Source organism: Pituophis catenifer, unplaced genomic scaffold, assembly GCF_029215685.1.
Source record: "Pituophis catenifer annectens isolate HBS135680 unplaced genomic scaffold, rPitCat1.0.hap2 SCAF_2, whole genome shotgun sequence".
NCBI lineage: Eukaryota > Metazoa > Chordata > Lepidosauria > Squamata > Colubridae > Pituophis > Pituophis catenifer.
Window position 1 is genome coordinate 269,979,088 of NW_027256882.1, and position 27,821 is coordinate 270,006,908.

General features: G+C 38.5%; 1 protein-coding gene across 2 annotated transcripts in view; it reads left to right on the forward strand.

The window, feature by feature from the left end:
- Positions 1-728: 728 nt before the first annotated feature.
- The window catches only part of ARL15 (ARF like GTPase 15), a 165,870-nt gene continuing 138,777 nt past the window's right edge, over positions 729-27,821 (forward strand). For both annotated transcript variants that reach the window (XM_070935891.1, XM_070935892.1), the window contains exon 1: positions 729-840. In XM_070935891.1, coding sequence (XP_070791992.1) covers positions 829-840 — 12 coding nt within the window. In that variant the 5' untranslated portion in view covers positions 729-828. The remainder of the gene's footprint in view (positions 841-27,821) is intronic.

A 27,821-nucleotide genomic window follows, 5' to 3' on the forward strand; every position in this document is an offset into this window, starting at 1 on the left:
TCGCCCGTGCTCCAGGGATGCTGAGCCTGGGAACCGGAGTCAAGCACAGATCCGAAAAGCCGAGCACCGCGCCAGGCCAGGGACAAGGTGCGCCCCTGCTTATGAGGCTCGCCTTGCAACTCCGCAAGGCTTGCAAGGCTAACATGTTTTCCGGATGTCTCTGCCCCGACGCCGCTCCCGTCTCCTTGGAGTCCCTTCATTCATTTCCTCTCCTCTCACCGCATCTTGCAAACACCCCCGCCCACTGGCGGGAACCCCGGCTGGCGCTTCCGTGCCTCGGTTCCTTCTCCTCCGCGGGGCTTTCGCCCTTGAAAACGTTCACACGCGGGGAAGGGAAAGTGCGCCGTGTCCCTTTAAGAGCCTCCGCTCGGCCTCTCACGTGGGCGATCAGCTGACAGTGACGCTCCCGGGGAAAAGCTGCCCTGTTCCTGAAACCTCTGGGGCGCTGCAAGCGGGTGGCGAGCGTCTCTGTCCTGCCGCTCAAGCCGCCTCTTCCGTCTGGCTGCGGGAGGGCGCTTGGCGGCGGCGGCGGAGGCAGCGCGAGGAGCTCCAGCGGGCAGAGGCGACAAGCCCGCTAATCCTTCGCGCGTCCCAGCCGGCGAGGGGGAGAGCCTGACGCCCGAGAACTAGCCAGCAAACCCAGCCAGAGAGCGAGCGGCTCCCTAGTTCGGGAAGCGCTCGGGGTTTTGCGATCCCTCCCATCCTTGCAGGCGGTGAGACGGAGGGGCTCGCCGGCACCGTGGGGGCTGCGGGTCGGTCTTCAGACGTTTGCAGCCAGGCTGCTCTTGTCAACCTCCCCCCGGCGCCCACATCTAGTTACTCCAGTTCATGGATTATCTGGTAAGTCCCCGGTGCAAAGTGAATGCAAAACCTTCCTCCTGCTCCCAATGGATAGGGCGAACCTGTTTTCAACCTGCATGTTCCCAAATCCATTGTTTATACCTGTCTTCTTTTCTGCTTGCTTGTGCGTCTGTCTGTCTGTCCGTCCGTCCGTCCGTCCAGAGGTCCTCAAGTTCCTCTAGTATAATAGGTTCGCTTGCTTGTCCTTTCAGACCAAATGGGATTTGGCTGTTGATTTTTTAGAAGTCGGAAATCACCTTTTCTCTCTCTCTGATGCTGACGAGAGTTAAGTGGACAAGAAAAGTTTTCCAGGGGTGCTTATGTAAACTCCTGGCTAGAAAATGGAATGCTCCAGGCTCTGAATCCGGTGACTTTCAGAACAATTAAAGCCTTAAATGGACTACTACACTCTCACTCATTGGGTTATTAGGCTTCTAAAGTCCTGAGCCAGGTCACCTAGCTTGGGTTCTAAATGCTTAAATTGACAGGACCCGCTTGAATGCATTACACTGAAATGAGTGTGAACAATTCCGTACTTACATAATTGGGTATTTAGCAGAAAACGTTTAGCAGCCTTTAATGAGAGTTGGCTTATTTGTTAAAAGAGAGAGATTGTATCACAGTTGTTTGCTTCAAGGTTAGAGGAGTTTAGGGTTTGTGAAAGGCCTGGCAGCTGCTAATCTGAATTGCCTTCATGGATGGAGCGAGATCTTGACGCTAATCTATTCCTTAATTAACATTTTAAGTGCATAACGCAATGCACAATGTGCCTGATTAATGTTAAGAAAAGCACTGTGGTTCCTATTAGCTTTTTCCCATGCTTTTTAACTTGCCCTCCCTTTTGCCTTTCAAAATGTATAGTACTCGAATGATTGGGGGTTGTTTGCAGCGTCATAAATTGCATACCATGAAAAATCATAAAAAGTTACTCTTTTGATGCACAGTGCGGGAAGAGATACAGACTAAAGATATTTTCATATGAGGCATTCATTGTTCAATTCGCTTGTTGTCTTCACGGTGTTTTAAAGGGTTCTAGATGTACCGATTCATTCATAATCTTCCTGAGTTTTTTCCCCTACCTTTTTCTTAATGCAGAAAATGGTCAAGCTGGATCTAAATAACACATTGATTTGTGGCATTCTCAAGAGCTATCTATATTTTCTAGATAAAAAAATATGAAATGTTTAATATATAAAACATTATCTTCCAATATTACATACACATGCAGCTGTTGGAAGAAATGTACATCAGGGTTCAGTTCCAAGTGGGGAGAAAGTCACTGGAAACACAGAGACTGCTTGAAAAGATGGTTTAATGATGGAGAGAGAGAGAGAGAGGGAGGGAGAAAGAGAGGGGGAGGGAGGGAGAGAGAGAGAGAGAGAGAGAGACCTTCTGTTGGGCTTTGAGTTTGAGCTTGTATTCTGATTGGTTGTCAGACTCCCATGGGGCCATGCAAGGGTAACTTTGTAGGTTGTCTTTTGAGTCCCAGGCCTGGTTGAATCTTGCTGGGTGATGATGTAATGAAGAGGATTTTGGGCAATTCCTATTATGGCTGAGGGCTAATCCTACCTATGTTGGATCTTGGGAGAGGACATTTGCTTATGAATAAGACCTAGCTATCTCTTTATCTCTTAAGTGCTGATATCTGCTGTGGGCTATTGAGAGTGAGTGTGTTTCCTCCCTAAAAAACATGTTTCTCCATTTCTCATCCAAGGAGGTATAATATTCTGCTTTTTTAATGTTTCCTAGAATATTTCATTTTTCTAGGAGAGGGGTGGCTGCTAATTTCCTACACAGCCTACATGTATGAAACTCAGTATGGTAATTAGTTAATTCATGATTTTTTTTCCTAACTTATTTGAATCTTATATAAAATGATTTAATGTGAATGAATGTGTAAATTACATTTTCCTGCAGTTCTGTTGAGATGAAATATGCCTTTATTAGCATATTAGAAGAATGTGTTTTATTGATCTAAAAGTAAAGATGCTTTTTAGAATAAATGTGGCATTTACACCGGGAACAATATATTACCTAAAATATTTATTTCTAACTAAATTACTTTAAAAAGCAAGACTACTTTTTCAAAAAAAGCATAACACAATTAGAAAAGCATAGATTATATTTTTAATTTTGTTTCAAATGTTTGTGGGGGTAAATTGTATTTGGCCTGTGTGTTGATGGGGAAAAATGTTTGCTGTGACACTTTTTAAAAATAGCTTAAAGGACTACTAGTAATTAACTTGACTATTCTGAGAACAGGTATTACTATAACTACATGGAAGCCTGTAGGTTTCTAAAGTAATATTTTCAAAATTTGTATCTGGGCCTTTTATTACTTGGAGCAAATATTAAACCTTTTAACTGCTGCAGAACATAATGGAAAAGTATTTTAGTATGCAGAATGTGTTTAATTGACTTTGAAATAGGTTCTTGTACATGACAAACTTACAAAATGCCCTTTGCTAAATCTAGCTTGACCTCTTGTCCTTATTTTTGTTCTTTGTTGCATGCAATTTGAAGGAAATAGTGTGCGCTTTTGAGTCGCTTGTTTCATGATAAAGTATTTCAGTTGTAGCTGCTTTCATATTATCCTCTATCCCCAACTTTCATGCAATTAACTATTTATTACATTTGCAGCAATAAAGCGGAGATTGGAATATGAGGTCTCTTTTCTTTGAAGTGCCTGGATATTTAGTTTGGGTAGGTGTTTGATTTGTAAGGTTTAGAAGCAAGCTAAGTTATAGAAGAACTGAGTCTAGAACTTCATTATGAATTTTTGGTTATGTTTCCCCTAGCAAATGGCTTTAGCAAAGAGAAAGCTGAATTTATGTTCTAAACTCTTGTTGACGATATTGGCAATGTTTTCTCTAACAGGGCCTTTCAGAATTCACTGAATACTTTCTACTTGTATTACTGCATAACCGACAACAGGTAGAGGACAATAAAATTGTTAAGGCAGATGCTGGATATATTGTTAATATTCAGCCAAAAACAACACTTGGAAAATAATATAATTGACGTTCTTATTTTCAGGGTTGCACCATTTAGGAGTCAAGAACTCAGCATAATTTACATGCATTGATGATTGTAATGATCTCATGTCCATGCAGAGTTCTGTATGTTTGTGCTTATAAGACCAAAGAGGAACAGAAAAGATTAGAAGTGTTATTTGTTTGTATATCACCCTTTTAAGACATACTCAAGGAAGTTACTTTTTAAAGTACAAAACAAAAAGCATAGTATTAAATTCCAGTAATATTAAAATCAGGGCAAAAGAACATGCTTATTTTTTACACACTGGGAGAGCCAAATGAGATCCAGTGCAGATCTCATGAAGGTTCATTCCATAGGCAGAGAGCAATGGGATGCCACGAAGAAGGGCCTTGGACAGCAGGAGTGAGTTCCTATGAGCTTCTTTTTGCAGATCTTAGCAGGCAGACAAGTTCTTAAAAGGACCTGGGCTACAACTCACACAAATGCTGCTATGAGGGTATTTTTTTTCTCTATTCCATTTGCCATCATTCCTCCCTGCTTCTTGGTATATATGTATAGTTGTGGGTAACTATTTACTTATTTACTGATTCTCAAATTTGGATGCTGCCAATTTAATTTGACTAATGGTGACTTCCAGTAGCTAAAACACTCATAGCATGAGTAACAATTTAAACAATGAAATCTGTGGTAAAATGTAAACATTAATACATCATTGATAAACAATAGCTTAAAATGTCCACATTTGTCTGAAATGATATAGGGTTTCCTGCCTAAGCAGGGGTATGGATTTGAAGACCTCCAAGGTCCCTTACAATTCTTCTCTCTCTCCTCTCCTCTCCTCTTCTCTCCTGTCCTCTCCTCTCCTGTCCTCTCCTCTCCTGTCCTCTCCTCTCCTCTCCTCTTCACATCCCATTACTTTCTTAAAGTAATGATGTTCCTAAATACAATAATCCCATGACAAATACAAGAATGGCACATAATTACTCTAATACAACTAGTTTATCTTTTCCTTTACAAGGCTCTCTAGCAGTGGTGAAATTGAGCCGGTTTTATCCGGCTCGGGCGAATTGGTAGCGCCAGTGGTGGGAGACTCTGTACACCCGCCTGGACGTCATCACGTACCATTTATGACCCTCTGCACATGCGTAGAGGTGTCACGCGCAAGCGCTCACATTTGTGAATCGGTAACAAAGGTAAGTGAATTTCACCCCTGCTCTCTAGGCCAGAAAGTGCAACAATAAAATATAGGGCTTGTAATTATTAATAAAACAGTGTATTTTGTGTAATTCTACTGCATTTTTATTACAATTACATTACAATTATGTAAGTCTATGGCATTTTTATTACAATTACAATTATGTAATTGAATTGCATTTTTATTATAGTAACTGTAGGACAAATATCAATGGTAATAACCCAAACTTGTGCTAAACTTCAACCATAGCTTGGATTGTTGGATACAACAAATGATTGCACAAATTCGGACAACCTGCAAATATATGTGAGGGTTCTAATCAGGTAGAAGCAATCAGTGACAGGCAGACTTTGTGTTCTCCACCAGGGTAATTCTTTAAAATAGGATAAATATAGATCTTCGTTGGTTCACTATAGGGAGAGAAACAAAGAACCATATGGCTCAGGGAATCCACAGTTGTACCTCAACTGCTAAAAATGGGTGTTTTTATACCATCCCCACAGAACTGCAGAGGGTAATGCATCCAAGCTGCCAAGGTGAAAGGCCGACAAAATATGAGAATTAGAATTTGCGACAGATAAGAAAATGGCACATGCCATTGAGAAGAATCCATAAAATGTAAATGTTATGTTAAATATAAACTGCTTAAACTATTTGAAGTTCAATATCCACCACCACCACCATCTTCTAGCATTATTCCCACAGATTCAGGTCTGCTTTTTGGATTGATGAACGCCATCTTGCATGATTAGATGCAACATACGAGTCCAACTGGGCAATTTTCATGTCTGCATTTATTGTGTCTTGCCATCTTAGCTTTGGCCTTCCATACAGGCACTAGCCATCTGTGTTAAAGGGGAGGGTGAGGCAGGGAATGGTGATTGATGATACTGATTGAAGACCAATATCCTGGATACATTGATATCCTGGCATTCTCAAGCCCTTTGTAAAATTTTCTTCTCTTGGGGATGTGACTCCACTGGTTCTTTGGCTAACAAAACCTAATACAGTTAGTCCTTGATATATGACCACAATTGAGCCCAAACTTTCTGTTGCTAAACAAGAGAGTTATTAAGAAAGTTTCCGTCCCGTGTTATGGCCTTTCTTGCCACAGTTGTTAAATGAATCATTGCAGTTAAATTAATAATATGGTTGTTTAGTGAATCTGCCTTCCCATTGAATTTGCTTGTCAGAAGGTCACAAACAGTGATTGCATAATCCAGGACACTGCAACCATTATAAATACATGCCAGTTGCCAAGTATTTCAGTTTGGTTATATGACCACTGGAGTGCTGCAACAGTTATAAGAGTGAAAAACAACCATAAGACATTTTTTTTCGGGGCCTTTGTAACTTTGAACAGTCACTGAACAAGTGGTTATAAGTCAGGTACTGCTATAGCAAACTTTAGTCCTCAGGATTTTCTTTGGAAAGTCTCTATCCACTCTAGCACAACAAGATTGCAGGCAAGAAGTGAAGGCTATCCAGAATAGCTCAGTCTTCGCTCAATCTTTCACTTTGGAAAATCTGTTCATTGGGGGCTACGTTAGTAGAACATGTATCCACCTCTGGAATACTTTGGGACAAATCAAAATGAAGTTAGGTTTTGCCATACACTTCTACTTTTACAGGCTTTTTACACAATCTTTTAAAACATGATTATCATGTTTTTTTTCCTTGTGTACTGGAAATACATTCACCTTACAGACTAATGTCCATACAGGTAACTTTCCTTGCACTTTGCAATCATTTTTCTTAATGGACTCAGTCAGCTCATTTCTCGTAGCATTTTAATTAATTTGTTTTGCATCAGAGTTCCTTTTTCTTCCATTAAAGAAAATGCGTTTTTTGCTGTATTCCATTCCACCATTAGCATTGTGACTTCCATCAGCTCTGTCATGGGGATACAGCTTAATACAAACCACATTTGTTCTTCCATTTTTCAGCTAAAACCTCTAAAGGTACAAAATTAAAGATGTAATCATGGCTGTTGTATAGTTAGCAATTATGCATCCAAAAGCCAACATGTCTCATATACTTGCATCTCTTCCATTATTTCTTCCGCAGTAGTTTCAAGATAGTCTTAGCAGGTGGCAGTGCCTGATAACCTTGACTTAGATTAATACTTGAATGGGAAACCTCGAGGGAATACTAAGTTTGTAGTATAGACTGAGGATAAAAATCAGAAAATATCTGGAAGAAGGCAGTGGCAAATCACTTCTATGTTGTTGCCTTGAAAACTACATGGATATATCCATAATGCCTTGAAAGTTGAGCTCAATTCAACTCAGGACAGATAGATAATGATTTGACATTAACTTACCTGTTTTATGGCTGATTTGGAAGCAAATAACACCAAGACCTTTATAGATCCTGGTGCTGGTTTTGATTGAGACTGTATTCATGCAATACATTAAATTATAGTTAGCATTAACCATAGTTAATTTAGGGTTAATCTGACATTTGATATTTAAACTATCAATATAATATTTTGGCAAGAGCCTTTGCTTCTCTGTTCCCCAAAACCATTTACTGGTTGATACTTCAGGTTTTTTTATTTAGTTTAGGATCATATTTATTGGTTTATTTTAACAATACAAGTAGTCCTCAACTTACAACCACAACGGAGACCAAAATTTAAGTTAAGTGAGAAATTTCTTCAGTGAATTTTGCTCCATTTTATGACTTTTCTTGCCACATTTGTTAAATGAATCATTGCAGTTGTTAAATTAGTAACACAGTTATTAAGTGAATCTGGTTTCTCCATTGACTTTGTGGGTCATGTGATCAAAAGGTGATCACATGACCCCAGGACACTGGAAATGTCATAAATGTGAATCCGTTGTCAAGCATCCGCATATAAATCTTGTGACCATGGGGATGCTTCAACAGTCATAAGTGGGATAAATGGTCCTAAGTCACTTTTTTCAGTTCTATTGTAATTTCAAACAGTCACTAAATGAACTTTGTAAGTCGAGGATTAGCTTTATATATAGCCATTCATCTCCCATCTGGACAATGCAAGATGTTTAAAAACCAAGAAAAGAAACAACATCAAATACAGCGGTCATCCAAACCAATCATTTGCCTGAATGAAATCTGAATCTTCATGTTCAATAACATTTGCTGTTGCCAAAATAGTTACCTTATTTAGAGGTCCACTGGCAACCATAGATTAAATATGGTTAATGCCAAGTATAGTTTGATGCTTCTAATATTCCCTTTATTTCTCAAAAGAACTCCATATGTGTATGTGTATGTGTATGTGTACATGTATGTGTATGTATATAAAAAGAGATGGTGTTGCAGGAGCAACTCCTTTTTGGATCACTCTTGTATATTTCCTCATTTTTCTGCAGGGGGGTGGGTAATGGATAGTGAAACCCAAATTAATTGTGAATCTAGGTTCAGACACACCAAACTGTTCTTAAGGTAGGCTAAACTACCTTAAGAGTAATGTTGGCAGCTTAACCAATATTTGCAATAACACTCCAGATTCTGATGATGTGATACATCAAAACATTATTTGAATGCATTTTTATAGACCTCTTTTCCTGCAAAATCAGGAAAAGATTGCACTAAAAATGGTGCAGACATCATGATCATTAATACATTGTATATTAGTGATGTTCTATTCCTCCTCTTCTAAGTAGCGGATTCAGGAATAGTCGCCTCACAGAATTGAGTTCTGCTCATGTTAATAAAACTGTTAGCAATGAAATACAATGTATTTTAAGTGTTGGTTGCCTGGGCTGTGTTTAATTGTCCAAAAGCTGTTTCAAAATCTCTTTGTTGTTACTATCGGTGAAGTCTTCTTAATCTGGAAGCTCAGTAGTTTAAAAAATTCAGATATGTGCATCAAGCTCTTGCTATAAATTTGGCTATGAATCCATATGTAGCTATTTTATGATCAAGGAGACCAAGTAGCAGTTCCAAATGCATCTTGGGTTTCCTTAGAAACTTACCAGGTATTCCTCAATTAAAACAAAAAGGAGCCATTGCTGGGAGCCAAGTTTCCCTGAGAGATGCCTTTTGTTTGCTGCTAATTTTCTCTTGAAATGCTCAGTTGGAAAACCTTGAATATGTTTTGTATTGCAATTTCAGTTTAAGGTGAACTATAACTAGGGCCAAGAATTTAAAATAGTTACTCATTTTAGAGTGGGGTAGCCTGAAAGACATAGACTTTTAGTGGATTGCTAGGAGGAGAATAGCAGGGGACATGGAAGGCATTGGCTTTTTTCTGCAGGCAGTGATGGATCATCCCTACTGTGCTGGTTGGCAGATACTGTATGGAAAAGCATAGCTCCTTTATGCCAGACTTCAGTACTTCTCACAAGAGATGTTTTTGTGAGAAGGGAAGCAGGGAGGAGAAAGTAAAAAAGAAGAATCGTAGAGCTCCTAAGGAGTTTTTAGGAGGAGAAACCAGTTTTTTCCATCTCAATTTGTTTTCCCTTGTTTTTAAATATCTATGTATCTATGTTGTTTTTTCATTAGAAATAAAATGCCTTGAAACAAAATCCTATTTCTCTTTTTTTTTTGCTTTTTAAAAAATATACACCTTGCTCTTTCTTAAACATCAGTTCTTGTGCATTCATATTCATGCAAGTATTTTTAAAGTCGCAGTTGGATCATAAGCAGAGAGAGAACCAAAACACAAAAATTTACTATATACTTGAAACACGTAAAAGTAGGTATTGGATAACTTGTAAGCTGTTGTAGATATTTTTTCAAGATCAGTATCCATCTTGTTGTAAATGGGAAGGAGGGGAGATTTTTGTCTTATTTTGAAATTCTGCTGTTTTGAATATGTTAACTAAAGGAGATGCATGGTGTAGCATCACCTTTCTATGAATTACTCAGGACATTATAATGATATTGGCACTTTCTCAGAAGTGGTATTCAGCCAGTTCGGACTGGTTTGGGTGAACTGGTAGCACAGACAATTAGTTGGCTCCGGCCACCCTCCCCCGCTCTATCCTGTCATTTATTTCCTGCTTTGTAGCTCATCTCAATTGCATGGCACAGCTGATTCCCCCCTCTGCTGTTCTACTGACCGTTGCTGACTTGGAAGGTAAGCAGCTGAGCTTCTAAATGCTCCATTTTCAGCACTGCGCATGCGCGAAATATACACTCACCAAACCGGTTATTAAACCGGCAGCATCCCACCACTGCACTTTCTGGATTTGATTTATTTGTTCAATTTATTAGCCACTCAACTCAACCAAGTGATTCTAAAATTATAAAATAATTTAAAAAACAGTAAAAACATCCATAAAATAAATACAAACAGCATTGCTGTTCTATGATTTCAGAAGGAGGCGGCCTGATTTCATAGCCTCCATAGCAATCATTGCTTTGTCCAGTTGGTATCTAGCTCCATTCATTCATCTTAACAATTCTACTTTCCCATGGTTGGATGACTTGAATGATTTGGACTTGAATGGTTTTCTGGAACTTTGGTGGATAATTCTGATGAAGCCTTGCTGACCTCTGAAAAACTCTGAGGTTTAGCAGGTTGACACTTTGGACCCTGAATATGTAATATTATTTGTATTAGATAAGTCAGAAGGTAACAAATTGCACTATATGCTTCAATATCCAGAGATAAGCATTTCATCAGTTTTAACAGGGATCAGCCATCAAGACAAGACAGCTGCTTGTTCAGTACAAATGCTTAGTACAGTACAACAAGAGCATATGTGTTTCTAATTGTGATTAAGTCCAATGATGGGAAAATCAGCATTGCTGGTGCGGTTACATTTGTAGTATGTAGGATCTATGAAGGTTAGGTGAAACAAATTCTTTATTTCATCTTTCTAAAGGGAGGGTTCATAAAGCATGCCTGTGTGTGTTTTTAATGGGCAGTTTTCTATTAATTTAATATTTTAAACAAATTTTTAACTCTCACATAGTGAATGTTCTTCCCTGTTTTCTGAAGGATGGGAAAAAACAGGCTCAGTCTCATTCCAAAAAAGACAGAGTAGCTGTTAATTCAGAAGCCTATTAATTTCAGGACAATATCAATTTTGTCCTCCCAAAGGAAGAGCAGGTTCATAATCTTAAATTCTTCTGGACTCATGACTTCTTCTAGAAAAATAGGTGGAACCTGGGACCAGGACAAGTTTTACCTGACTCTAGCTCAGTGCTGGGTTGTCCTCAGTTTGCACCGGTTCTATAGAACCGGTAGTAAAACTGGTGGGAGACTTCACCCACCAACCCCGATGTCATCAGAATGCTTCTGCACCTGCGCAGGAGAGCGCACGCGTGATCGAAGCGAGCGTGTGCGTGCAGCCCCATTGCGAACCAGTAGTAAAGGTAAGTAGAACCTACCCTGCTCTAGCTTGTGTACCAATGTGGCTTTACCATGAACAAGATGGATGGACAGCAATCATATCTGTCGTCCCACACTTGGGTTATTGCATTGCACTAAAAGTGTCTGTCCTTGAAGACCATCTGGAAACTGAAAGCTGGTTAAAAATACAGCAGTCCATGTGCTTGCTGGTAAGTCTTCTGATCCACACAGAAAGAAAGATAGTTGGTGGTATCATGTGATCTTTTTAACAAGCAATTAATGTTTATCAAAAGAAGTACAAATAGTATATTACGATATGAGTGTTCCTTTGTTAAGATAATGGAAAGTTGGGATGTCAGGAGAAACACAAAAGGCAGTTGAACTGCACTGACAAGATGGACCCTTTAAGAAGCATGTGCTCAAAGGCAAATGTTGATTGAATAAAAAAATGAATAGGGAGAGGTTCTTTGGTCCTAGAGAGAATGAATAAAAATCAAATTGCTAAACAAATATATGAAAGAAGTATGAATAGGTTGAGAGGAAGAAGACATGAAAATTGTGATTGTGAGTAGTGAGAATCCCAAATCACAAAGGTACAGACCTTTGAAGAATAAAAGATACATTGGTATAGGGACATGATGAAAACTAATATGGTTTGCAAGGTGGAAATGTATGGTGAAGACTCGGTGCTGGTAAAAATTAGATTTAGTTGTATTTCCTTTTTTTCCTTAGATCCCACCTCTTTGATTTGATTATTTCTTATTCATTTTTTGTGACTTTCCTAATATTGCTTATCCTGAGAGGATATATAGGTAGTCCTTAATTTATGATCATAACTGGGATCGAAATTTCTGTCATAAATTAGTGCAGTCATAGAACAAGAGGTCATTTGACGGTAGTGATTTACAATGGCATTCCTGGCACTCCCTGTTGTATTGTTAACTGGATATTCACCCCAATCCAAGCCATTCTGGGCTTGGTCCCACCCACCCTGAACCTCAGTGAGATAAGAGTCTGCCTCCAACTCTGTCATCCACCTGTCTCTCCTCACACATATACCCTTTTTGTTGCCCTGCATTGTGGGGGGGTCAAACAATCTCAAAACTGCATGGCTGTCTTTCTTGTCCGAGGTACAAAGGTAAATCTTATATCTTAACTAAGAAGGTTTTCAAACAGAACTCTAATAGCAAAAGGTTTGAACAAACAAGAGGGCAGCTACAAATGAGGTAAAATGAGGGTTGTCGCCAAAGAATCTGTGAAGTCCATGGCTCTCCTTATATAGGATTGGTGTGACCCGAATTTGTTCCTTTGATGGGGCAGTGTTCTTTCTGGCCAATAGTCTTGCTAAGCACCTTTGTTCATCCCTCCTGTCAGGGTGGACCCTTGCATTGGTGTTGGTGTTGGTGTTAGGTCCTCCTCTTTGTCTTCTGAGGCCAGTAATAAATGGTTGCTAGGCAACTCTTCCAGCTTCATCCCCTAGGGCCTAGGCTGATGATCCCCTAGGATGATGGTCTAAGCCAGGAGTGTCAAATTGGCGGCCCATGGGCCGGATGCATCACACACAGGCCACGCCCACCCTGGTTCTGCAAAGGCAAAAAAATGTCGCAATATGTAATGTGATATCATGTGATGCAATTGGGTTCGACACCCGTGGTCTAAGCTGTCCATGACAGTGGCTCTGGGGCAGCTTGCTGTGCCCTGGGAAGCCTCAGCCTGTCCCAGCAAGTGCCAGCAAGCATTCATTCATCCAGTTGCCTCCTCTCCAAGTTTCTCACACTAAACTTTCATCTTTTGTGGTCAGCTGCTGTTGCTGAAGTAGAAGCGCTTTGCTGCTTTTCCATTTCCTTTTTGGGCCCAGCTTCTCCCACAAATATTTCCTACATATGGCTAAAGCTGCACTATCTTTGGAAAGCTTCTCAAAGATAGTGCAGCTTTAGCTATATGGAGCTAATGTTTGCAGAAGATGCTGGGTCCAAAAATGAAGCAGCAAAAGGTGTCTGAAAAGGAGGCAGCAAAAAGGATCCAAAAGGAGACAGCAAAGGCAATGAAAATGTCCAAAAAGGAGGCAGCAAAGGCAATGAAGCACATCTGCTTTGGCCAAGATGGCTGGGCGCAAAACAGGAAAGGTTGGTTAGGAAACTGGAAGAGAAGGTGGTTCTTTGGCTGATTGCCATCTATAAGGCTGGGCGCAGGGCAGAGATGAGGCGGATAGGCAGGTGGGGAGCTTGAAGTGGTCATAAGTGTGGGCAGCCTGCTAAGGGCCTGAATTTTGGTCATATGACTGCAGGACCATTGCAATCACCATCATTTTGGACATGGGCCCTAAATCCATTTTTTCAGTTGAATGAATGGCCATAAGTCAAGGACTACCACTGTAGGGAGATGGATATGTGTTCGTTTTAGTCCAGATATACTGTAACTCAGCATAACTGAGATAGGCATGCTGCTTTTTCATTGAGGACAATGAGATTTGAAACTTTGGTGTCAAGAGCTCTGAGCTTCTTGACAATTCACTAATCGTTGGCATGTAAGAGATGCTTAAGTGGTATATAGAAACATTCATTCATGAATGAGAAACATTGGTTTTAGACATTTATTGTAGAACAATTTAGCCACAAATCAATATTCAATGTGATAATTTTGAAAATCTTGTTCTAAAATGTTGTAGCTTGTTGAAGTATGGGGATAATCTTCATGATGGATGAAGATTAACTGAGAATTAAAGAATATAGATTGGTATGGAGTAAATGCATGGTGATTGTTAACACAGAATTTGGTTATATGCTACAAGGACAAATGTCTGACAAAGTTTTGTTTTATGAGAAGGCTCTTAATAGATTCAAATGCTGCACATAAAATCTGCAGCAAAAGCCCTCTATATTTTCATTCATTCATTTTTATTGACAGTACTAGGAGCCCTGCCAGGAAAATAGCCACACCAATTTGCAGTGCTAAAGGCGGATTAACAACATAGAAGGGATGTGTCCTGCAAGACACATAATTAATGTACAGTAACAATATCAAATGTAATGTTACTCAAAATATCCATAATCAGTGTTAAAATAATATTTAATGCGATGTGGAGGGTCTGTGTGTTGCCTTGAGTCTGACTGGCTCCTGTTGACTTTTATAAGATCAAAATGCTGCTATTGATCCTAGACCAGTTTTGAAAGTGTGTGAAACACTATTCTACACCACCTTAGGACAAGATGTAAGAAATAGGTGTTTTAGTTTATGTCTTTGTGTTGCATGAACTTTTTTCTTCTTGCAATGAAAAGTAGAGATTTTGCGTTTCTAAATTTAGAATCTAAAATGTTTTTCTGGATTTTAGATTAATCTGTTTTTACTAAATTAAAAAACAAACAAAACCAGTAATTTTTGTTGAAACCCTTTTTTTCTGAATACGTCAATGAAAATTGTCAGTCAGCCAGGTAAAGTTGACTGAAAGTTAAGTCATGGCAACTGGACTTAGTTTAAGACGTTTCACTGCTTATTCTAGCAGCGTCATCAGGCAGAGCAAGTTAAATAAACAGAGTCGTTGGAGTGTACCAACTCTGGCATCAACTTCAGGGATTTCTTCCCCAAAGTTTCTTCCTCTGAGATTGGTGCAGGAGAAGTTGGTACATTCCAACGACTTTTGCCCAACTAATTTGTTCTGACTGTTGAAGCTGCTTAGATGATCAGCGAAACGCCTCCAACCAATAAGAAATTAAGTCCAATCAGGACCACCACATTAGGATTACGATGATTATTTTCAAATCCTTTTTTTGTTTGGGAATGTATATAATAATATCTCCTCCAGTTTTTCCCCAAGCAGCCACTTTGTAAAGCATTCAGAGATAGTAACTGGCTCAAAATCACCTGTGGATTTTGCATGGGTGGGTGGAACCTGTTCTGCAGTTTTCTGTACTTAGATGAAATAGAAATTATGGTCAGATACTTTGACCCCCATCATATTATTGCCTGTGTCAGTTGCAGAATCCCAATTGAAGAGAATGAAAAGCCAAACCCAAAATGTCTACCACCAGCTAAGACTATGAAAGAGATTTCTGTCATGTGTCAATAATTGTGCAGTATTTCTGCAATACTGTGTCCACCTCCTTTTTAGAGTACGCTGCAGAAATAATTACCTTTGCCTTGGATGTGTGCCACAGGTGGTACATGGAGCCATATCTGTGGCCCCGCGAGTTGTTGCCCTAGCTCAGCTCCAGTGCGCATGCATGCGCTGGCCAGCTGATTTTTGGCTGGCTCCGCCCATGCCACCCTTCCCCTCCTAGGAGTCTCCACGCGGCCCATTTTGGATGCCAGGTAAATACAGGGCTTGCACGAAGGCTCTGGGAGAGCGTTTTCAGCTTCCGGAGGGCCTCTGGGTGGGGGGAGGCCGTTTTCACCCTCCCCAGGCTCCAAGAAAGCCTCTGGAGCCTGGGAAGGACAAAAAACGGGCCTACCGCACCCACCAGTAACCTTTTTGCCATTGCGTGCCAAAAGCAGGGGTGCATGGGGGGTCGTGCCCGTATGCACGGGGGTGCGGGGTACAGGGGGCATTAAATTATGGGTGTGGGCATGTGCGTGTGTGACTCACCCTGCACTCCCCCTGCTTTTGGCATGTGATGGCAAAACGGTTAGCCATCACTGCTATATAAGTTGAATGATGAATGAATAATGAAATGAAATGAATAACAATGCAACTTATATGTAAGATAATTCTAAGACTGAGAAGTCTTAGTCTTAGAATTGAGACCCCTTGATCTTTGCAAGAGCCTGGCACAGGCTACAGATAGTCCTCGACTTACGACTACAATTGAGCCCAATTTTTTTGTTGTTAAGTAAACCATTTGTTAAGGGAATTTTGCCCATTTTACGACCGTTCTTGACACAGTTGTTAAGTGAATCATTGCAGTTGTTACATTAATAACACAGTTGTTAAATGAATCTGGCTTTCCCATTGTCTTTGCTTGTCAGAAGATTGCAAAAGGTGACCACATGACCTCGGGATACTGCAACGGTCATAAGTGCGAGTCAATTGCTAAGCATCTGAATTTTGATCATGTGACCATTAGGATGTTGCAACGGTCATAAAGTGTGAAAAACAAATCAAAAGTCACTTTTTTCAGTGCCGTTGTAACTTCAAACAGTCACTAAATGAACTGTTATAAGTCGAGGGTTACCTGTATTGTGCAATTGTTGCACAATATTATTGTTCTTAGCTTTCTGAGCATTGATTAATGTTAACAGTAATTCCAATCTATTGGTTAATTTTGAAGTCATTTGATGTGATTTTGAAAGCCTGATTGTATTTAAAATGACATTTAGAAAGAATCTCAGCTTCAGTTATATGAATTCAAATTGACTGAACCGTTTTTTGTGTGGAAGAAGTGCAATGTCTCAGAGAAATAATATTAAACTCAGAGAATGATAATTGCACAATAAGTTTGCTTTTATAATAAAAGACCCAATTTTTATTCACAAATAGTTTTAGCCAGTTTTACAGGGTCCTGTGAAGTCAGCAAAAGAAACTGCAAATGTTCTTCAATCAGTTTTGCTTGGCATCTTTTGCCTTGAGATTGGTTTGAATAAACCTAGATGGCTCTGTCCATGGCTTTAATAGAGTTAGTCCTCATCTTACAACTCAGTTGGGACTGAAATTTCAGTCTTAAGTCAAGGAAGGCATCCCTGTGATTGGACCCAATTTTAACGCAAATATTTTTAATGGTGATCAATAGGGAAATCATGCAGTGGTTAATCCGAATCATTAAGTGAATCACATGATTGTAAGTCTGAATCCAGCAAAACCTGCAGATAACATTGTAAATCGTGGTCATGTGACTGCAGGACATTGCAACCAATGGTACATGTAAGCCAGTTGCCAAGTGCCTGAAATGTGATCATATGACTGCAGAGAGGTGGCGTGACATTTTACAATAGCTGGAAGTGCTTTACGGGTCGTAAAGCATTTTTTTTGAAACCACTGTAACTCTGAACAGTTATTAAACAACCAGTTACAATCCATGGATTGCCTGTATATCTAAACCAAAAGGTCTCATACTTATTTTTTTAACCAGCCAACATGCTGAATTACTGTTTATTTTTAATTTATGTCTCCAGATTGATAGAAAAGAACACATTATCTTTCAGCATGAACTGCAGGTTTTTTTATTCCTGGCTGATAGTGATGTTTGAACATGAGCAATCCTCGTATGTTTAAAAGATGTATATATTTCTCAAATATCATTTTTTGAAGTGCAGAATTGCCTTAGATAAAAAGGAGCAGGAAGTTCAGCTCCATTCAGTTTAGACTCACAAGTAAATGTGAGTCTGGGAAGAAGAGAGGTGAAACAGGATATTTATTTTATATGATTCTTTGATGTTTCATTTGTAATTTCCCTTCAGTTAGCCATAAGAAAAGTGGGCGATAAAGCTCAGCTGAGGGAGTTTGCAGGTTGCACAACAGACATACCCAATTCCTATAACCGTTCTTCATGTTTTAGCCTCCAGTTCCCTAATCATCTTTACTGCTCTTCTCTATATTCTTTCCAGAGTAGATGTAGAACTCTGCAAGGTTAACCCTTTTTCAGCACATGGTTTAATAACACTGCTTTGATTCATCAGTTCATTGGTTAATGCATTCCATATGTAGCATATGTGCTCAAGCTTGGAAGTATTTAGAAATTTCAGGAGATGTGGTGTGAGTATGTATATAGTCTGTAAGCATGTACATATAACAGTTACATCCTTCCCAGTAGTGGGTTCCACTTATCTTCACTACTGGTTCGGAAATGAGCGTGCATGTATGTGACCTCACTTCACTCGTGTGCGGTCCTTCTGCACATGGGCAGAACTTACTGTGCATGGGCAGAGCATCTGTGATGATGTCCAGGTGGGTGGGCGGAGCCTCCCGCCTCCGCCACTGCTGGTTTGCCCAAACCGGGGTGAACCGGTAGAAACCCACCACTGATCGATCCAGCTTGTTTCCTTTCTCATTGCTGCAGAAATAGTCTATGGAGTTTTCTTCCTTGTGAGCTGAGCATGATATTCTTTTTCTCTCAGTATTGTCAGTTGACCTCCTCGGCTTGCTCTAAATAGTTTTTGTTCACTTATGGGATAGCAGACCTCCAATTAAAAAAAAATGCCAAAGATGTATAAGCAAGTTACCTATGGCAAATTTGATTGCTATTCTTTTAGTAAGAAATACTAAAAGTATTTCTGTATTTTCAAACTCAATGACATTTGAGGCTTCTTTTTTTTTGTACTCTTTTTTTAAAAAACAGGTTTTATTGGTTTTTTCCCCCCACCATATTCACCCACATCTTTTTTGAACAGAGTATTGGCCATATTTTATCTTATACAATTAATCAAATTCAAATACATTTTACTCAATTACAGTTTTTGCCAAAATCTCCCCCCCCCCTTTTTTTATCATGTCTCAATATTTCTATGCTTACTTACATAAACAACATCTTCATTTGCCCTTAAATTCTAATTATTGCTATTTATTCATATTTGTTCTCTTTTATTCTTTAAACAATTCATTCTTTATCTTAATATCTTTATATTTGTTTGGGGTTGCCTTTCTTCCATTTCATCTTTTTTATTGTACAGCAATCTTTCTCCTCAAACCTTCCACCTCTCTCTTTTCTTTCCTTCTTACTTTTTCTTCCCCCCTCTTCTTCTCCTCTCTACTTCCCCTTACTTTCTCCTTCTACTCTTCTCTTCCTCCCTCTCTTACCCTCACTCCTACTCTAGTTCTCCTTCCCTTCCTCCCTTCCTTCCCTCTCTCTCCTTCGTTCTCTCTTCCATTTCTCTTCTCCTTCCTTCATCCCTCTCTATTGCTGTATTCATTTTCAATTTTATATTTTCCACTATGGAGTCCAGGCAACCCCGATCTTTCTTTCATTTATCAAGTATATTTCTCAAAATTTCCCCTCATCTTTTTAATTATTAGCAGTATATTTCATCTTATTCCATTTTCTACTTTACTTCTTACAAGTATGTCATTTAAATCATTTTTTACATTTCAGTTTCATTCAATTTTACATTTAATTTCCATTTTCCATCTTAATTTCAATTAATTCTTATGTTATAATTTATTCTCTCCTTTTAGTGCTTCCTCCAATATAATTCTTTCTTTCACATTGCATCTACTGATCTATTTTTCATTTAACAGCATTTTCACATACAATTTCTACAACTAGCATCCTTCTCTTTATTAACAAATTAACATTTTCACTGGCTCTTAACCCTTTTCTCTTAGTCTCTCCACAGTTCCCTTTCTTGATGCTTTCCTCCCTTTCTCCCATTTCTTTACCTTCTTCTTTTTCCTTTTCTTATATCTCCCTTTCAGCCTTTTTCCTTTAATTTTAACTCTATTGCTTTTTATTCTCAATCTTTCCCCATTTATTTCTCTTCTCTTCATATTTGAGATGTATTTTCCCTTCTCCATTTTTATTCTATCACTGTTGAACTCAATTGATCATCTTTATCTTTTTTTTCAATTATTTCCTTTTCAATATTACCTCCTTGTTTCTCTTGCTTCTCATTCATCTTTTCTGTTTCTTTTTTCTTTTGCAATCTAACCAATCCTCTGCTTCTTTATTTCCCTTAAATGCTTCTCTTATTTTTTGAAACATCTCCCTTAGTGTCTCATATTCATCCTCCCAATTCTCCATATTTTCAATTTTAAAAGGCTAGGATTTTTATTTTCATTTACATATGCTTCAGGTTTCAAAGTCCATATAATGTCTCTTTAAAAAATAATAATGTCCACTTCAAATATTTACTTGAGCCAGCACAGTTTTAGTCTTTGTCTCTTTAACCTTGCTTCAGCTGCACGAATATGCATTCCCATGCCTCTCTCTCACGCTCTTTCCGCCAGATGTCTTTCTCTGATTCACTAGTCTTCTGGCAACAAAATCTTCATTTTATAGTCCACAGGAACATTTACTTTCTCTTTTCCAAATTAAATCCTTTATTGTTTAAAAAATGTTTTTCTGTCTCCTTTTTCCTTGTCTTATTATTTTTTCCATTTCCATTATAAATCCAGGTGGAAGATTCCTTTTAGGGCTTTAGGTTTTGTTAAGGAATAACCCTTGAGTAGTAAGGGTGTGCACATTAAAGCGGTTGAGAGTAGTTATGAATAAACACAAACCTCAGATACACTGAGTCGTGTTACAGTTTACATTCAGGAAAAATAAAGCACAGTCCAATAAACAAAGTCTTCATACCAGTCGTATTAATCAAACACAGTAAACAGTTCTTCTGGAGTTGCAAAAAGTAATACAGTAAGTCAGATAGAGATATCAGAGAGCAAGAACAATGAAGAGAGCAAGCCATGTTTCTAGCTCCCTCTTGAGGAGATTGGCAACAAAGCTAACCAATCAGGACACAGTATGATGCAATACAGCAGTCTTAAAGCTATACAATACAATACAATGCAAACATACATTGATAGTTTATATATTGCCAACCCAATAAGTTAGGTAATAGTCTTATTCCTAACAGGTTTGATTTTAAAGTTCCTTTTTTTTCTCTCTCCACTTAAGTTCCCCAGTGCTAATTAGCTGCCAATTTCCGCTGGGATTTCTTTCAAGCTGTTAAAAGATTTTTCCTTTTTACCTGTGAGTTGGCTAATTACTCACCTGGCAACAATACTCTGTTCAATTACCGCTTCTACATTCCCTCTTTCTGATCGTGGCCATTCTGGCTTGTGACAGCTCCTTAATGGCTGCCTTCCTTCGCCGACGGGTTGAAGACTAATGCTGGCACTTCAGGGAACTTGCTCATTCCCTATCCATGCCAGCCAGTGTCTTCTTTCTTCACTGTCTCCACAAGACAGCTATGATTCCTGGGGATCCCCAAAATTGGCTAGGATATCGGTGTTCTCCTGGAACCCCATATCGCCCGATGCCGGCCACGCCCCCTCTTGTATGCTTTTGATGTAAGATCTCATAGGATTTGGATATTATCCTGGAATTATGGAATTTTATAATTTTTTTCCCCTCAAGTTTTTATTTTTTTTTAAATTTATACATATGTGGATGGTGTGGTGTTTGAGTATCATACATTTCAATACAGATAAACATATTCATAATTATTACATTCCATTTTCCTTATTTCATATTATTTACCCCTATCTTTTACACAAAATTTTTATTTTCATATAAATATTAACAAGTATGCAATAACATCTAAACGGATACGCTTTAACGCCCACCATATTATCTTTTGTTATAACCCTCAATAGTATAATCCTCAAGTAGAAAAAATACGAAATTGTCCCTCTGTTTTTTTTCCTCCTGTACACCATATTTCCCAATTTTACAACAACAATCCATCTCCTTTCCTCTTCATTCTCCTCCCTCTCTTCCCTTCTTCCCTCTCTTTCTCTCTACTTCCCTCCTTCCTTCTCCTCTTTTTCCCTCTAATTCCCTCTCTCCCTCTCTCCTTCTCCTCTCCCCTCTCTATTTCCCCTATCTCGTCTTCTCTGCTTCCCTCTCCTCTTTCTACTCTTCTCCTCCCCTCTACTTCCCCCTCTCCTTTCCCTTCTCTACCCTTACTCTTTCTCCTCTCCTCTCCTCCCTTCCACTCCAATCCATTTCCCTCTCTCTTTTCGTTGTTGTATATAATATTCCCAATACCTACAGGATATGATGTATTTTCCAATTAATATCTCTTTCAACTATAACTATACAACTTCTTAAAGTTACATTCAAAAATAAAAGAAACAGACTTAATCACTTAAACATGTGTTATTGATAATCATAATCACAATTATAATATATTGATTAATCTTCATGTTAATAATTTTATACACATCATCATTCTAATCATATATATATGCAACTACAATATTATTCTTTTAATACTAACATCACTTCATTGATTAAACAGCATACTGTCTGAATACCAGTTTCTTACATCCTAACATTTCAAGCTTACCACCATTTTCATTCTTTGTATCTATTTTTCATGTTTCTTTTCCTAACTTATTTGACTTTGTGATATATTGCTTTACACCCTTCCATTCTAAACTTCCACTAATATCTCCCCCCTCCACATTATTATATTCAAGGACATGATACTCTGTTTCGTTATTCATATTCCCCTTATTTAACTCTTCCTCTCTGTATATTTTAAAGTTTGTTAATACACATAAATATATCTACTTTCACATTACCTACACAATAGTCATATTTATACACTTTTAATAATACCATCATTCAACCTCTCATTTCCAATTAATAATGAATTCTCACTCATAATTTTCCAGTTTCATATTTATTTGTGGTAATGTTTATTCTAATATTTATTTATATTAAATACCAACTAATTGTCCAGCCTATATCATTCTAATATTAATACAATTATTGACATATAATCATGACATATCTATAACTCTTTTTCTCCCCTTAACCATTATCTCTTATCCACATCCCATCGTTTAATCCTACATTTTTTTGACTTGTCTCCCCTGTTTTCCTCTTAAGTCTTTTATTCCCATCTACTTCGAAGTTTATATTCTGAATCCATAATTTATTTTTTCTCCATGCCCTGTCTTTTCCCACTGTTTAATTTGAAAGCTTTCTGCTCTAAATCCTATCGTTTCCCTCCAAACCTCTTCCCATTCCTCCCATTTCTTTTTAAAATCTTTTAAAATGTTTTCCCCCTCTTTTAATTCCTCAATTCTTATTAATTTTAATAGTGTCTCCTCCTTGTTATCTTCTTTTTGATGGTTTCTCAGTTCTAATTCCCGTTCTGTTCCAGCTGATGATTCCATTCTTTCCTTGACTTAGTCTTTGCTCCTTGTTTCTTATATATAATTTTCCTGTCTTCTATCTATACGATCAAATATAGGACATACACAATGTCCTTGTGTAGTTCCAGGATAAGGTCCTTAATGTCCTTAATGTTTTGAATCATTAACTCCATTCCGTTTGAGTCTCCACAATCGTCAGTTCAGAAACCAAACCTCCAAGTCAAATTTAACTGTCTCATCAATGTTCAATTAAATCAATTAGTTACTTCAGGGATCCTCCACTCTTCAAATCGTTTTTGTATATATCCAATAGTATTTAGGAGTCCTCAGACACAAATTCTTTTTAATATTCCAGTCTCCAGTGGTTAGAAGATATAGTTCAACAGTTATTTCCCTTCATTTCAATATTTACTCCCAAGTTGCAAAAATTCACTGTCATCAGCAGATGGCACTCTTTACTTCACTCTACTGCCTCTCTGCTTTTATTTTGACTCTGCTGCCGCTCCGCTTTTATTTTGACAAGTCCAATTTATTTCTCTTGCTTAGTTTAACTTACAACTCCATTACTTATGGCAAATTATTTGAAGAAAAGGTAGGTTTATAGTTCCAGCATCTTAATATGCCTTCTTAATATTACACCTTTTGTTTTTGGGATTCCATTTCCAACTTAATTTTCTTTTTAAACAAATATTTACTTCTTTAAATTTCCAATATGCTTTTTCACAATAGTTACACGCCACTGTAACAAATTATTTTAAAGGGAATTCCCCTTAAAAATTTTTTGGGTCCAGCTTCAGCTGTAAATCTTTTCTTACCAGACGACACACCATTCACCGTTTCTCTCCTCCTGCACAAACTTATGGTTTCTGGATGTTCCCCGGCTTCATGGCAGCCATTTTAACTGCCGCTGCTCCTAGTCTTTGGATGAAGGGGTTTTCTAAGTCAAGGAGGGGAGATGGGGCTCCCCTCAACCTGCAAGGCAGTCCCCCTTTGCTTCATCAATCCTCCACGGTGGCTATGGCTTCAAATGAAGCCCCCGACAGGGAGAGCTTGGAACGGACCCACGGAGGTTGCGGATCTCGCTTCTGAAGGTGCCAGAAGTTCAACTGGAAGTCAGAATTTTATAATTATGGAATTTTATGGAGGAGGTTTTTCAGATTACCTCCTCCATTTGGAACCTCTCAGGAACTTTTAACATAATAATATTTTCAGAAGAATCTCTTCCCATTATTCAGAAGGTATTAGCAGGAAATGCTAGAAGGCAAAGAGAGTTTGCAAACAGAAAACATACACAGCAGTTGCCTTTCTTAAGGCATATGTTATGGACTCTTACGCTAAAAGACCTGTGTGAGTTGGATGTGCAATTGGAAATATATGCCTCTAATACAGGAAAATTTGTTGTAGACCATTTTTTTAACAGACCAGCATGCAGAGAAGTCTTGAAAATGGACCTTGGAATTGAAAATGCTACTCATTTAATGTTGTTGCATGTGCTAGATTTAATTCTGTAAAGTGTTAACTTCAGTTTTAGACTTGCAGAAATAAATAGTCACATGCTAGCTCCCTGCGTTTATTGCTTATTGACTCTTTCTTGTAAACTACAGGATTCCAGAACCTGGAGTGTGTAATGACAATAGTGTATGATTCTCTCCATGCTGCTTGTTTGAAAGTTTTACTATAATGGCCTGGTAGTCTTCAATGTTTAACTTGAATCAGTTTGTGAATGCAAATATTTTTTTCTCTTTCATGCTTACCATATAAACACCTTGCAGAAAACTGCAGTAAACTGTAAGTAAATGAAACTTGGAAATGATCCAGCATTGAAAATCTTAGCTGGTTTATTGACCTTTTTCCTCTTACAAATTCTTAGCTAAATCTCTATCCACAAAACCCTATAATTTAGTCTCACTTTTCAGCACTTTTTAAAGTTTGATGTTTATAATACCTAGGTTTGATATTTATCTATTCTGTGTTGCTTGGCTAGGACTGTGTTTGGTGATTATGGGGATTGCAGTTCAGTACATTAAAAGGCATCAGGCTTGGAAAAACGTTTGCTGTGGAGGATTCTTATATTTATAGGTTCAGGAAAAGCTATAAATGTAAATGATATGTCCCAAATCATAGATCACATAAAGTATAACTCTATTTTACTATTCAGAAACATAAATTGGTCCATTATGGTGCAGATAATTTATTGGTGATTTCACTGGTTCTACTTAATTACTCTAGGGACAGAATCTCCATTTTATCCAAGCATTTATTTAAAAACGGGGGGGGGGGGGAGGGTAAAGCAGGGGGAATGGCCCAAGAAAACAAAGTAGCTAAAGTAGAGCCTGGCTAATTTTCTTTTATCAAGCTACCAATGCTCTACATCAGAGGTCTTCAAACTTGGCATAACTGGCTGGAGAATTCTGGGAGTTGAAGTCCACAAGTCTTAAAGCTGCCAAGTTTGAAGACCTCTGCTCTACATGGAAAACCAACTTCAAATCCAATATTGCATTCTAAAGTGGCCACTGTTAATAATCAAAACCATAGCACCTCAAACACCTACATGGTTTAATTAAGGAAATACCCATTTTACCAACAGAAGATTAAAGCTCTTACTCAAGGCAAGCTGCAGTCTTAACACCAGGATTTTCATGATGTCGGGTCAGATCTGGTGTCATTCATTCCTCTAGGCAAGAAGAGGCAATGAGCCTTAATTTCCTGCTCAGATAAAAAGTCTTTTGTGCTATTTGGGGCTGAGGGGAGAGCCAAACCTGAAATAAAAAGGAAATGTTTGATGTGAGCATGTTGGACATCTTGCCTCCTGGAGTTGTGGACAGCCATTTGTCTGAGTTTAAACTTAGTCATTTAGAAAAGAAGAGCCTTCAACTGCATTATTAGTGAAAGGAGTAACTTTACTAAAGACAAGTGGTTACAAGCAAGGTAAAGCCAGGTCTGGGGTTTGTATGCGAAATCTGCCCGTTTACTTTCCCCTTTTTTAGTTTCCCTTTATTTATTATCTGTTTAGTTTCAATGGAATTCAAACAAATTGTTTTGGTAACTGTCCTGTTTCTTGGCAGGCTCGGTGATGCTCCGCATTCCATTCCCACGCTTGTAGCCCTGAGGTCAGCTGCCCAATGTCTCTGCCAGTATTTGGTATAGTTTCGGTGTCTGATTTTTCTCCCTCCCAAGAGTTATCTTAGCTCCTCCTTCCCCTGGGGCTTATGGCAGTTTGGCATCATGGAGCAGAGATGAGGAGGAGCAGAATGGCAGCACTGACAAAGTGTTCGTATTCTAGGCAAGAAGTAGAAAGTTAAAACACGAAGACCTCAAGGTCCTTTCCATCCATATATTTCTAGGATTCACCCCAGGCGCCCACCTTTTCTTCTCCAACAAAGACAAGCTGGCCAGTGCAGGATGGAACAGGGAACTGGCATTCCTCATATCACTCTGGTAGAGGGTAGCAGAATTATGGTTGGCATAGCAAGTGCTCCAGCTGGATTGCCTCATCCCTTTTACCTGATGTCTTCCCTATTACCTATATAGGCAGGACAGACCAATACTGGTAGGTGCTCCAGCCTTACAGCATTGTCTAGTTTCTTTTTTTCTCTTTCAAATAATTTTGGATAATTCAAAGAAAACTGCTTAGAGGTACTCCAATTAGAATTCCTGTAAGATCGCTCTTGTCATAGAGGAATGGCGAGTGTGAAGAAATAGAGATCCTCACCTTATTACTAACTAATAATCATGAGAGTTGAAGTTTGGCACATCAAGAGTTTTCCAGGTAGGGACAACTGATAAATGGAACTCTTAGTTGAATGTTGGCGATGTACTTTTGATTTTTTTGAGATATGAAAAAAAGAAATGGAAGAAACTGGTAATTTCTCTGTGACTATTGATTTGGCTTTTAGCCCTTATTTGTGTACCTGTCAAGATCAAGACCACACAGAAGTTCCAATTAAACTGATTTATTACTAATCATCATATCTATAAACAAGAATCTATTCAACTAACTGTTAGCATTTCCTTGGTGTTAGATCAGTGGTTTCCAACCTTTTTTTTGGCCATGCCCCACCTAAGCATCTCTAAAATCCTGATGACCCCCCCTCCCCCGGTGACATATAATTCTTACTATTCAAAAAGTAAACTCCTACTCAAATGGAGGAAGCCTAAAAGGCCATTAACTTGGTTTAAACAAGGTTCCAATTGCCCCCATTAAAAATCAAATTGCCCCCTTGTGTGGCGTGGGCATCCCATGTTGGGAAACACCGTGTTAGATAAAGGTCAATGGAATTCAAGAGGGGTTGGAATTAGTCACTTTGTGGCTTACATAGAGACTCTAGACTTATTCCTGTTTTGATGCTCCCAGGTTTACTCCTTCTCTTACATCACCTTTATCTAATATAGCAGATAGAATGTGTATAACAAAAGTTAAGAAAATGCTTAGGAAGTTGAATTTAATTCACAAAAGCTTTAATAATCATACTTGCAGGGGGAACAAAACAAAACGTCTACTTGTTTATTTTTTCCCTTAGAAAACTAGGGAAGTTTGTATGCATTATTATCTTTTTAAAAGTTTTTCAATAACACTTATTCCATAAGGAAGTTGCCACCCTTTATCCTTTTTGTTTGCAGTTGGAAAACATAATTCTTGTAACAATTGCCAACAGGGTGAATTAACTTGGGCACTGAATAAGAACTGAAAGTGAAGTTATATAATCATTTTTTTGTTGACTTCTCTGTTAAAATAATAAATCTGA